At 47.7% G+C, this 13,661-nt stretch overlaps 1 protein-coding gene across 3 annotated transcripts in view; it reads right to left on the bottom strand.

Moving 5' to 3' along the window:
- Positions 1 to 13,661, bottom strand: part of LOC115150824 (rho GTPase-activating protein 39) — a 55,225-nt gene that overhangs the window by 2,045 nt on the left and 39,519 nt on the right. For 2 of the 3 annotated variants that reach the window (XM_029694534.1, XM_029694536.1), the window contains exons 3-9: positions 7,536 to 8,919; positions 4,627 to 5,296; positions 4,344 to 4,433; positions 1,739 to 1,812; positions 1,148 to 1,347; positions 320 to 411; positions 76 to 245 (exon numbers count right to left, since the gene is read on the bottom strand). In XM_029694534.1, coding sequence (XP_029550394.1) covers positions 76 to 245; positions 320 to 411; positions 1,148 to 1,347; positions 1,739 to 1,812; positions 4,344 to 4,433; positions 4,627 to 5,296; positions 7,536 to 8,919 — 2,680 coding nt within the window. The remainder of the gene's footprint in view (positions 1 to 75; positions 246 to 319; positions 412 to 1,147; positions 1,348 to 1,738; positions 1,813 to 4,343; positions 4,434 to 4,626; positions 5,297 to 7,535; positions 8,920 to 13,661) is intronic. The other variant, XM_029694535.1, reaches the window with a different exon arrangement.

The following is a 13,661-nucleotide window of genomic DNA, read 5'->3' as shown; positions in this document are numbered from 1 at the left end:
ATGTTGAATATGATAATAGTTGTGTCAGTATGACTGTATTGTATTAGCTGTGGTGTTCTGTGTCGTGGTTATTACCTGCAGGAAGTGGATGAAGTAGCACAGCACCAGTCTATTGAGCTCAGGCAGACACTGTACAACAGTAATGGCTGCCACAGGGTCGTCATAGTTACTGACACACTGCTTGTAGAAGGCCATGGGGATGAGAGGCTCCTCCAACTCACGATACCACAGCTTCATCAGGGAGGCTAGAGGAGACGGGGACAGTGTTAACACCAACACACACACACACAGACAATAGCAGAGGTACAGACTAACTCACCAGGTACGTTGGGGTCTGAGAGGTTTTCTGGGATCCGCCATTGGTCGACCTGGAGTTTCAATGCGTTGACTTCATCGATATCTCCAGGCACCCTACAGAACAAGCGTTCTAATTCAGTATTCAGTTGCACTGCATGGCCACTAGGGGGAACTATAACCCCCACTATTACCAATCTACAGGTATGTTCAGTGGCATAGCTTGAAAACCCATTATAACATGGTGAAATGGTTATCGTGACTAAAACGGCATTGGGAGTATCATGTTGTTAATTGGCAGAATTTGTTTGGATTCAGGGACTAACCATGATAATAACCATGGTGAATAGGCCTGTTCTGTATTAGCTGGAGTAGGGGGAAAAAACGACCAAAGCTCCTTATCGCCCATGAAACATTGTAGTGGGTGGGGTATAACGTTTATGTTGAGAATAAATATTCCTCCAAACAAATTCAAATCTAATAGAATAATCTACAGAAATACAGACCAAACAAAAATACTTACTCACAAATCACTGATATGAGAATATCTCTAACAACGTGATTGAAAGCCAATGGCCTCATGCAAAAACAAAAATGTAAACACATTTTTATAAAGTATCAAATGAAACATTGCTGGTCTCCAGGGGCTCTTGAGCAGTGGTATGCAATGTTTGCTCTACTGTCCATCTCTTTACTGTAGAGTACACAGGGAATGTTTGCTTTAAACTGTTCTGCTTCAGGAGACCACCCACCAAGGCTGGCATACATTTGTCTAGATCCTCACTAGATCTCCTTTTATGACCGTGACCCTGCTAAACACACAACATTTGCTGACTCTGTCCATCTGTCTCACCTGAAGATGCCCTCAGTCTGGGCCCCTCCCAGTGCTAGGACATATTGGGAGAGCTGCACCTGTACCCAGGGTAGCTTCCTGTCTGGGAAGAGTTCACTCTGGCGCTCCATCACCTCGTCCAAGGTGCTGCCAAACAGGGAGGGGGTCACGATGGCCCGTCTGCTGTGGTCAATCTCCTCCAGAGTTGGCTTACGAAGACCCTGCAGGGGAGGTTCAGAGTGTGACTACTAGGACTATATTTTACACTGTTCATGTAATACTTTGTCTATGACTTTGTCTATGACTGTTAACATCAAAGATTATATCTGAAATAGACTGTCTTGTGTGTATGTTAAGCCCTGTGACTAAGAATCTATCCATGATATGTTTCTGACTAATGTCCATGTTTATCTTTCTAGCATTATTAATCTCTTTATCAACATCTGTATTGGTTAGGAACCCTTTGAGTATATAACAAATAGGGACATTCAGGGTGGGGTTGTGTTTTGACTGCATTCTCTATTTGGGCATTTTTAAATACCTTTGTTTATGACAAATACTATTTTCCCTTGTCATTCCCTGCCCCTTTGCCATGCTCACTTCTCAACTCACCTTTTTGCCTCCAGTTATGGCCACTTTCTGTAGTTTGCGATAGCAGAACTTTGCATACGTGCTGATGGGCAGACCTGTGAAGAGAGAAGGAAGACAGGGCCACTGTAACACTGAGGAATGCGACTCAGTAACCCAACACCATGGGAAATACAGCTCTTATTATAGCTGCACGTCACACCTTCATAGATACGTCTGCTCAGTGAGTGAATCCTCTAAGGAACCTTGGTTTTCAACCAAAACAACAGATAAAAGGGTTGAACAATTCCTCACCAAATGAACACGCAATTTGTTCCCATAGATGTCAGATATTTCCGAGGCAGTAATTGGAGAGATGCTGGCTGTGTGATTCTGGCATAAGGGGATCAGAGTATACACGTCTCAACTGTCCCGGTATAGAAAGAAAAGCTGGGAGAATGGAGCATCCTGTCCCAGCTGATTCATCAGACAGACACTTAGTACACCGGAGGGAGCAGTACCCCTACCCACAGACCCAAACTCTATCGGTCTCCCTCGTTCCCTGTACTTGGGTGTATTTTCTGAAGTAAGACACATTTGAGGAATTAAATAATCATGACTCTGCCTCGAAAAGTAATGGAACAAGGCACTCAACAATCATGCTCCAAATTTATGAGCCACTTCCTAAGAGAACCGCATAATTTCCGTACTACAGGCCGTCGTCACTGTGGTAACTAAAATGTACACATAAAACAGGTCTCCACTTCCTTCCCAGAACCTCCCTATCACACCCATGGGATCCCAACCATCTCCCTTCCTTCCCAGAGAACTCTCTCAGGTGGCTGAGCCCTGGCCAGATGGAGAATTTTGTGCTGCAATGAAAAATATCCTTCCTGGAATGTTCTCTAGACTGAAAGACCCTGGATTTATAGCAAACAGGTGACTGACTCATGCATGTACACCGCCATCGTTAATCTAGCCCAGTTTGACTGTAATTACAGCTAATTACAGAGATCATAACGATAATTTCCCATTGATCTCAGGGAAAACACAGTTTCCCAAGATTCCCTGAATTAACTAATCATTAGGGGAAGAAAAGCAAGAGTTGGACTACTTTCTTTACCCCACCTGAGAGCAGGTTTGAACACCAGCGGTGGTCCAAATGAACATGTTTTGATAAGGCAAAAACAACAACGAAGCAACCAGAGCCCATGAGAAATCACCCCTCAGAGGATTAAGAGCACAAGGCAAATCCTGTAATGATGACACCTGTTAACTTCTTGGTTCAGACGGTCTGCCTATATCTGTTAGATTCTCCCGGGGTATCAGTTTAGTGACGCTACCTCAGCAAAGTTTTTAAACCCAAGTAAGCAAGGCCCGCCTCAGACCAGCCTAGGCCCAAGAAAAGCCCTTCCAAGCCCAGACAAGAGGCCTCCAGTTCCCACACACTACTCCCTCCCACCACTCTGCTCACAGCTGCTCCGTGCCGCGGTCACAACACCACCCTTCATTTCAGCTCGTCTATCCAGACAGCAGCTCTCATTATGCTGTTCGTGAGGAGGCTTTCGCTTGTGGTTGGCTGGTGGGTCCACATCGTGAGCAATGTAATAGCCCTTTCCCTCAAGTCATTATTCCCGCCTCTATCTCAAGACCTCTACAGTGAGTCACTCCCATGAACGGTAGCCATTCCTCATGGCCTGCGAGTCACTGATGTTGTCCAGGGTGTACAAGAGGTTGATGTTACAGTCATTGATGTACAATGTGTGTGGGTTCACCAATGTGGTCACTTCCACTAGACGGGTAGGTTCCTCTCTGGTGACATCATCACGGCTGATATTGTGGGTTGCCCTATAGCAACAAGACTCATGAGTGTGCAGGTTTGGGGCAAAACAGACAGGATTGACTTAGAATCAAAAGATTGTTGACAACATGTAAACTATATTTCCTCTTTGAATGTTTATTGGAAACATAAATGCATTTGCAGAATGAGCACTTGTCTCTCAAACATGGTTGAAGTTGTTGCTAGCTAGCCAGTGAATTTTAGCCATTTTAGTAGACATGACACCAGTGGAAACAAGACATGGTATCAATAACAATACAACAAACTGAAACAAGCCACCTACGATTCCCCACATGACAGCTTCTTGTCATTGTTGCCAGTTATCTTGCCGTCTAGAATCATAACACACAGCCTTTTTACCCCTGCGATGCGCGCTCATCATTTTCGTGCCGTTGTCAGGCAACCTGTCTATTGGGGTCAGTGCAGTGAGTAGGCTACCTAAATCGCAATGTGGGGCTGCCAGAGGGGAACACTAACATGGCCTCCTATTGTATCTCTATAGAAGTTCTTATCCTCTTACCACTGCCACTGGTATTTTGTGAAAACCCTTTAATACATCTACCAGGGAAGTTCTGCATATTAGCATGGTAGTCAAGTGACAAATCATAACAAATTTCCATTTCCCTCCAAATTCTTAATCTGCAGTGAGATATGAACCATGCTTGATATGTAATGGTTTCTTACCCATAAGAAAATAATAAATAAATGGTCTCTCACTTCAGCACTCTCCAACAGATGTCCTCCTTAGGAAAACTCACCCCATACTTAACATAAATCTTTATAATGCTGCCTAAGTGATCTCAGACCTACCTTCTTCATCTGTGTTCTGTTTCCGTTTCTTTCTGGACTTTGAGTTCTTCTTCAGCTTCATGTCCTGCTGGTCTAGTATGAACTGAGCCACTGGAAACCAGGAAATAAGGCAGAGGTTAAAAGGCTATTTAGAAAATCAAATAACATCCTCGAAGAGCAAACAGGAGAGAAGAGGAGAGGGAAAAACCACTTCAAAATCCCCACACACGTCAAACTATACCCATCATGCTGATACTGACACACACACAAACAGTGACGAAACAAAGAGAGAAAGGTGACCCACCCTGTTGCTCAGTCTGAGACTCACGTTTCTTGTCACTGCTCGGATCCGTGTGCCTCTGGATGTATCCCTCCAGGTAGCAGCGGAACTTGGGAGACGGGGCGAAGAAGGCCAGGCTGACAGCCATCAGCTCCCAGCCTGCAGCCAGGCTCCTAGGGCTGGTGTTGCCCGTGGTCTGCCTCACCAGCTGCACATACAGCTCATCCCTCAGGCCCTGCATGCCCCAGCACTTGGTGACGATGAGCAGGGCGGCGTGGCGACGGTCCAGCCGTGAGGGCCGGTCTCCCATGTAGGCCTGGACCAGCTTGAACATCTCACAGGCCTCCTTCCTCACGGCACGGTCGCTGGTCACCAGCATGGGCTTCTTGATGGAGCCGCGGTTCCAGGAGAGCATGTTGGCGATGGAGACACGGCGGCGGAACAGGCCCTGGGTGTGCATGTTCAGGTGCTTGCTGGCCCAGTCCGCCATGCCTGAGGTGTCTGGGGGCGGGGGCTTGCGCAGGGTGGCGTAAGAGAGCTGGTGGTAGGAGCCTCCTATTCCTCCTCTTCCTTCTCCCTCTATGTTGTCATGGGAGACGGAGCGTTGGTGATGGGGGCCCAGTGAGCCTGTTCGTCCGTCCACCATACCTTTCTTCCTGCTGTCCAACTGAGCCTTCAGTTCCAGGGTCCCCACCTTCAGGGGAGAGAGAGAGAGAGAGAGAAAACAGAGGAGAAAAGAGGGAAGAGAGAGGGAAAGAGAATGCGTCAGTGCAGCAGTATGTATGGATGTCCACAGCTGCAGTCTCCTCAGTGTCGACGAGGCTGCTTTACCTTTGCTCTGCAATGCGAGGGCTCGAGGGGGAATTGTTGCAGGACCGGCACATACATTTTCTAAAGCCGCGTCCACCAAAAATTCCCCAATATCTAAATGGACTTTTTCGTCAGGAGCATGTGAGGAGCATAGAGTGACATGAGAGGCCCTACCTCTGTTTTGCCTGACCCACCGCTCCTTTAAGACTGCATGTGCAAATCCTTCGTCTGATCCCAAGTGGGATTTCTGCCTATACGGAGCCCTGTCCATAGTCACCGCCCCTCACAGCAAAAACCAAACTAGTAATCCAGCTCTGGTCAGAGAAACATCCAGGAACAACAAGAAACCCAGGCCAATTCACAGCAGGAATGTAGTATCTGAACATAAAACGTTCAGCATATCTCTTTAATTTGACTATGATGTAATATAGTAGTAAAGTGTGCCAGACAGTCTGGAACTTATATTTAGGGTTCCTGATCAAATAGTGTAGATCTCCAGATTTGGGTTTGGCGGTACTTCTTTATGGTCATATGGTCTTAATGGTGTTAAATGAGTGGTATGGGTCACTGTTTGGGATCAAACGGAACCACGGGCAAGTTTAACTAGGCAAAGGAACATTTACAGTATGAATGATACTTTCTATAATTCCTCTTCTCTTATACACAGATAGCTTACAGATGCCCCGTGACATGGTGGTAATTCAACAGCAGAGTTAAATAAAATCCGTCTCTAAAACGGATTTCAGTATCAAATATTCAGAGTTGTATAGATTACACATTGAAAACAGATCACATTTCCATGCTGGCTTTAAACCACTGGGTTCACTGTTTAAAAAAAAAAAATTACATAAAAATAAGTAAACATGTTCTGCTTCTGAAAAGATAGACCAACACAGCCAAAGCTTCATATGGGGTATAGCCAACAACCAATAGTGTGTGTGTGTGCATTCTGTATGAGCAAATCTGTGTGTATCATGATATAACAGCAGGTCTGTAGAACATTTCAGGACAGGATTAGGGGCTTGTTTCCAATATTTGTATAAATGCGATTGCTTCAGTACCAACCCCTCATGGCACCAGCCTCTGAACCCCACGCGTACCCAGCTCTCCCTGCCAAACTTGTACCATCTGGGCCACAGTGGCCCTCCTTCCTGACCAGGGGGAGCCATGTCCTGGATCTCCCACGCTTGGCCCAGGCTCCTGATACCCAGGCAGAGAGCTGGCACAGGGGGACAGGGGCCTGCTGCGTTGGCCAGGTGTAGGACAGTCAGAGGGGGACAGGTAGCGCTAAGCTCACAGGCATCATGCCTGGGCCATATATTGGTCCAGTGGGGCCTCTGAGCCTGACGCTCCTGATTGGAATGTTTAAGGTGTTGCATCTTCCCCAGCACCTTATGTTTCTCTCAGTCAGATTCTATCGCCAGTCTTATTGATTTCAGAACTTATTTTAAAATTCAACTGAACCTCAGACTTATTAGCTCTATAGTTTCATTAGATTACTGGAACTTCATAAAGACATATGGAGTGGGGTGGGTGAAGTAAGTGCATTGTTGAAAGGGTTTTGGGATTATAAAATGGTAGATTTCATAGCGCTGAGGCTTTGCACAAATCATGTGCACCTGTACTAGCCTAATAATTCAAGCTCCTGACAGCAAGCAAGTTATCACTTCTGTCCATCCCATCTGTGTGAATTACTCTGCCTAGTTAAAATACCATTAGTACATTTATCCAGTTTTAGAATACGCATAATGACCTAATCTGTCATTCTCTGTTCAGATTTTTTTTACCTCTGAAAATGGGAGACAAACACAAAACCATGAATTTAAATACTTTTGTTAATGTATTTAACTTGGCATAGAGACGTCCTAAGTAATCTAGCAATAAAAGTAGCCCTGGAAAGGCACCAGCAATGTGACCACCTCCAGACAAAACAAAACAGAATCCAAAGAAAAATAAACTGTTCCACATAAACAGACCACACAACAACAGGCACCAGTCAAGAGTTTTAACTAAGCAGACAAACCAGAACTAATCCATTTATCAGGAGTGGACTTCCCAGGTCTTCCCATATTTCTCCTCTCTCTCACAGCCAGACAGAGACAAATACTGGAGCGTATGCTTACCTCTGAGGGGGGTCCGGGGGTGTCTGGTGAGGAGAGGCCGGCCTGACTGGTGATGCTCTTCTCCAAGGTGTCCACCTTCTCATAGGTCCTCTTCTGCCTACCAGGCATCTCCAGGGGTGGCAGGGCCGGGTTGCCATGATTACCCGCCCTGCTCAGCGAGCGGCTGGTGGAGGGGACGTCTTCTCGTGACGCACACCTTCCTCCATACCACTGCAGGGAGTCCACGGGGGAACGTGTCCGGGGCACTGCGCCCCTCTCGCTAATCTCTGCCCCCAGGCCTCCAGCCTTCATCTCCCTCATGGTGTTGGAGCGGCTCACCACCTCCCTCATCTCCGCCATCAGCCTCTCGTTAAGGGCACACAGCTCTCCGCTGCTGCCCACTGAGCCAGGCCGGCCTCCGGCCCCCAGCCTCCGCCGGCTCTTCCTCCTCAGGCTCGGAGAGGGGCCAGTGGAGTAGCCAGAGTCCTGGTAGGTGGCAGTGGTCTGGGGTCCTGGAGGTGTGGGGAAGTCCTGGGAGGCCTGGCTGCTCTGCCTGCTGTGACGAGCCTCCACTGCTCTCAACACAGTGGCCTCCAGGGCTCGCCATGTCTGCTTCTTCTCCAGGGTCCCTGGCTCCCTCTGCTGCCCCCGGGGCTGGGACTGGGGCTGGGCCAAGAGGGGGTCTGATCGTGGGGTGGGGGAGGGGGTGCGGGTGGGACCGGGGGAGGTGGAGAGGAGGCCCTGTTTTGGGTCCACAACAACCATGTGCTTGATGCACTCCAGGCCAGCAGGGCTGTAGTCAGAGGCAGAAGGGTTCCTCTTGTGCCTGGATTCTGAGTTAGAGGAGCCAGGGTGCTGGAGGAGCCTGGGCTTTTGCAGGCTATGTGTGGGGGTGAGACGGGATAGACCACCAGGCCCATTATGGAGGTGAGCCCCCTCCACCTCCATGTCCACAGGAGGCTCATCATAGATGGGACACTCTTTTCCCGGGTCGTCGTAGAGGTGAGGTGTGGAGGCGTACTGTGGTGACACTGACCTGGGGGTGCTGGGCTGGGACCTGTGACTGCTTGGGGTTTGGGGAGGGTCAGAGGACACCAGACAGAAGCTGCCGTTGCCGGTCTTTCTCAAGTGGTGGGCCTGTCGGGCGTCCGCGGCCATCTTGCCAGAGGGTGCGGTCTTGTAGCCCTGGGTGGAGCAGGAGTGAGCCCCCGGGGGCTTGCTGCTGACGGGGTGGAGGGTGAAGGCCTGGTGGCCGTTGGGCTTGTTGTGGGTGTGTGTGTTGTGGTGGCGGAGCTGCAGGTCCGGGCTAGATGGGCCTCCAGGCTGGATCCGACTGACACTGTTTACTTTAACCAACATTGCTGCCTTGGACCCTGGGGAAGGCTGCCATCTCTGAGAGCGCTCTCTGGAATAGAAAGAGAATGAGGGAAAGGATGAGATCTGGGTTTGGATTTAAAGAGATAACTGCAGATAAAAACATCAGATGACAGTCACCCGAACAAGCAAAGCATTGTCCCAAACTTAAACAAGCCTGTGGTTACTTCTAAATTGTGACCATCAAAAATGCTCCACAAATTTAAATTCCAAACTCAGACAGAGTTGGGAAAACTGTGATCCGATTCCTCGCATTCTTCCCCAGACATTTCACTGACCCTCCAAAATACTGCCTTCTAAATCATAAGACAATATCTCCAGTGTGTGTTGTGCAAACCAACTTCCTAAAAAGACAATTACCATTGCACTTCTGACTGAAGCAGATTAAGAAGACTTCTCATTGCTGTCTGGGTTAGAGGTGTGGGAAAACATTTCCTACATACTGTAAGTGTGTTAAAAGCATTCTCCTGCTTTGGACCATAACACTCCTCCCAAGAGTAGTGACCCATCAATTACACGGACTCAAAACACCTCATGTGAAACATTTGGTTAACATTTGAGAAAATGACAAAACATGACAAGATCTAAATTCCCAGCCACAGTTCCAAAACACAGACTGAGTAGAGTAGTAGAGAAGAGTGTATTTGAGAACATACTCGGGGAGCAGAATTACAGTAGAAGAGTCTCCATCTGGCCTGAGAGACTGGAGGTTGACACTCCGCCCTTGCGGCTAACTTCAGACGTTGTCAGAATGCTAATCCAAGCACTGGGAACTAATCTGGCATTAATCTGTTTACACCGCTCTCTCTCTCCCTCTCTCTCTCTCTCGCTTTCTAACCCTGTAATCCTTATGGCCCCAGCATCAGGCCTCATTCATTCCTCAATACCTCAGATCTAACTGCCATCCATCCGTGGTTCAGCAAATAAACACTTCTATCCATCTGACCAACTGTGACTGAAACAACTATCATACAGCATATAAGAGTTACCTGCTAACTTCAACAATCAAAAGGTTGAGCATGCTTTACAGTACTAGCACTACAGACCAAGGATTAGAAAAGCAGAGACTTACCTTCTGCCCTCCACCCTCTCTACCGTATAGCCAACAACACACGGTAATCGATACTATTAAACCTGCATGGCTCTATCATTCTTCAGCCAGACATCCAACAGACTGACCCACTGCACACAATCCTCCTCCTAAGTCTCAGGGCAGGAGTTACTGGGGAGCTTAGGAGCAGGAAGACGACAGAGAAAACCTTCTGTAGTTTGTAACAATGCAATAACAACTCCCCTGGGCTCAAGCTTCTCGGGCCAATGGCAAACTTCCTCACTTCCTTCTTACACCCCCCCCCCCCCGCCACTGAACTGCATTCTCTCTCTTTCCCTCAAACAGTCACACCACCTCAGTGATTTGAATGTAAACAGGCTCTTCAAATGGTTGAGCAGATATAGCTTCCACAGCCCATAAACAGCTGGGCCTGAGCCACCTGGCAGCCCCCCAGCACAGCCAGCCCTGTCCCTGTGGTGTTGGGAACATTCCTGGGCCTCACCTCCCTCCCCCCCGCTCAGACGCGACAAAAGACCAATCAACAGTGTTTACTGCCCCACACATGGATCCAGAGGAGCGGAGACTAGTCACGCGCTGCAGAGTGGACGGGAGCCACTTCAAACCGGCTGTGTTAGGGCTGCTTTAGTTCTCAGCAGTGTGACAGACTGAGGTGGGAGACAGCTGAAAACGTGCTGCTGCTGTCTGAACTCTGAAATGCGGGACTCAGAGGAAGTCCTCCTTCCGTCATGGTCAGGGGCTGGTGATGTCAGTGATGTTACCTCCACAACAGAGGCAGTGTCAAGCAGATTTTTATGATCAAGGATTATGGTCTGATGTTGGTACTAACCTTTGAATTGACTTGCAAAAAATGCAGAAACATAAAACTGGCTGTTTTAAAACAGCCAGTTAATAGTTTACTATGGCACAGAATGGGCTACATTACAGTAACCATGAAAGGGACAAGAAGGAATTTAAGCAAAAGGCCAAAGACCACATGTAACCTAGCAATGTTCACATGCTAAATACATTATACACTCAATGGCCAGTTTATTCGGTACACCCACCGAGTACCGCGTCGGACCCCATTTGCATCCAGAACAGCTTGAATTTTTCCGGGCATGGAAACGTTGCTCAATTGGTATCAGGGGACCTAACGTGTGCCAGGAAAACATTCACCATACCAGTACACCACCGCCACCAGCCTGTACCGTTGACACCAGGCAGGATGGGGCCATGGACTCCTACTACTTATGGCCCCAATCCTGACTGCCATCAGCATGACTCAACAGGAACCGGGATTCGTATGACCAGAGAATGTTTTTCCACTCCTTTGTCCAGTGTTGGTGATCACGTGCCCACTGGAGCAACTTCTTGTTTTTAACCAGGACCGATGAGTTGTGTGTTCTGAGATGCCGTTCTGCACACCACTGTTGTACTGCACTGTTATTTGCCTGTTTGTGGCCCGCCTGTTAGCTTTTCTCAGGAAACCCTAGACACTCATGCGTGAAAAGCCCAGGAGGCCATCCGTTTCTGAGATACTGGAAGCGGCACGCCTTGGCACCGATGATCATACCACGCTGAAAGTCGCTTAGGTCACTCGTTATGCCCATTGTAACGTTCAATCGAACAGTAACGGAATGTCTCAATGGCTGTTTTATACAGCAAGCCACGGCCACGTGACAAACTGTCTGTAACAGCAAACTTTTTTCTTGAACGGGTGGTATACCTAATAAACTGTCCGGTTGGGGGTGTACACCCCCACACATATCATAAGGTTACTACTCATGACATGGAACTGGTAAATGTAATTGATGACCAACAGGTTCCATCTTATGACTAGTCTCATTCTCCAGTGGTGAGAGTGATGAGTGGTCTGGTTTACCACTGATGACCTTGAGAGGGGGGTGGGGTTCTACTTCCTATCGCTGAAGCCCCCTGGAGCCTCCCATACAACACAAACAGGAAATGACAAATCTAACTTTCACGCTGGAGTAAGGCCGAATGAGAGGGGTGACCTTCACTTATAGGGGGTTTACATGTTGCTAAATTAAACTCAAACAAAAACAACCATATACAAAAGAACATTGTCTGAGTCGCTACACAGCGTCACTGCCATTACACTCGACATCCCCCATACTACCTGAGTGCTAATTCCATCTACACACTAAATGATGTCAATCCTCTTTAAAATGTCACCAGTAACAACAGAAACACTATCCTCTGCTTGGATGGTGTTTTGAGGTGAAACCAGAGCAACACAACAGAATGATAAGAGAGGAAGTTTGGACATGCTGAGTCAAGCTCCTAGCACTGAGAGCAGAGCTGGGGATTTCATCTGGCTTTGTGGTTTGTTGTTCACTTGTCATTGTCACACCACACCCAGGGTGGCACAGCCAGGCTAGTGTTCAGCCCTCCAGCATCTGCTCATTATTTTGTTTGTTAGCACAAACAGTTGGTACGCAATAGATGATTATCCCAATCACATCTGGCTTTATGCCAATGCCCACAGTAGATAAGCTTTCCTCACTGTAGCAGTCCTAATCCAACTATAATTAACCACCAACAACCTCTTGCCTAGTTAAATATATTTTTTTTTAAATAAATACCACCCAACCAGAATGATCTCACTTCTAAAACAGTGAGACAGAGTAAGAAAGCAGTGGTTAGAAAATAGGGTGAAGTGAGAGAGAGAGCGAGAACGAGAAGGGGATTTGTCGTGGGAGAGTGCTGTCAGGGAATGAGCAGGAACGTTGGCATTCCTTAGAGGTCTCATTCAGGGGCCCCAGGCCGGGGAGCCTTTAGACAATGCCTGGCTCTGCTATTGTCACGGCAACGCCCCTCTATGGAGCAGAGTCCCATTTAAAGACTATCTACAGATTCTCTCAAGCAGACAAACACTTACTTAACATCAGTATGGCAGTGCTGAGCTTACTGGCTCATTGACACTGTCAACATGTTTGCTTTACCACAAGCATAAAAATAGTCTGTGTTATAGCCCTGTGTTTCATCACACTGACCACATTGGCTGTTGGGTACTTTTCAAATAATGTAAGCTTAAAATAAATTATTATATGCCACAGAATATAAAAAAGACATTACCAGTATTCATACAAAAACAGCCCTCATTTTCAAAATCTATACCATACCCCAACCAGACGCCATGGATTACAGGCAACATTCGCACTGAGCTAAAGGGTAGAGCTGCCGCTTTCAAGGAGCGGGACTATAACCTGGACGCTTATAAGAAATCCCGCTATGCCCTCCAACGAACCATAAAACAGGAAAAGCGTCAATACAGGACTAAGATCGAATCGTACTACACCGGCTCCGACGCACATCGGATGTGGCAGGGCTTGCGAACTATTACAGACTACAAAGGGAAGCACAGCCAAGAGCTGCCCAGTGACACGAGCGTACCAGATGAGCTAAATAACTTCTATGCTCGCTTCGAGGCAAGTAACACTGAAACATGCATGAGAACATCAGCTGTTCCGAGTGACTGTGTGATCACGCTCTCCGTGGCCGATGTGAGTGAGACCTTTAAACAGGTCAACATTCACAAGGCCGCAGGGCCAGACGGATTACCAGGACATGTACTCCGAGCATACGCTGACCAACTGGCAAGTGTCTTCACTAAAATGTTCAACCTCTTCCTGTCGGAGTCTGTAATACCAACACGTTTCAAGCAGACCAAAGTCCCTGTGCCCAAGGACACTAAGGTA

Source organism: Salmo trutta, chromosome 16 (assembly GCF_901001165.1).
Source record: "Salmo trutta chromosome 16, fSalTru1.1, whole genome shotgun sequence".
Taxonomy (NCBI): Eukaryota; Metazoa; Chordata; class Actinopteri; order Salmoniformes; family Salmonidae; genus Salmo; species Salmo trutta.
This window is presented reverse-complemented; position numbering and strand designations above follow the sequence as displayed.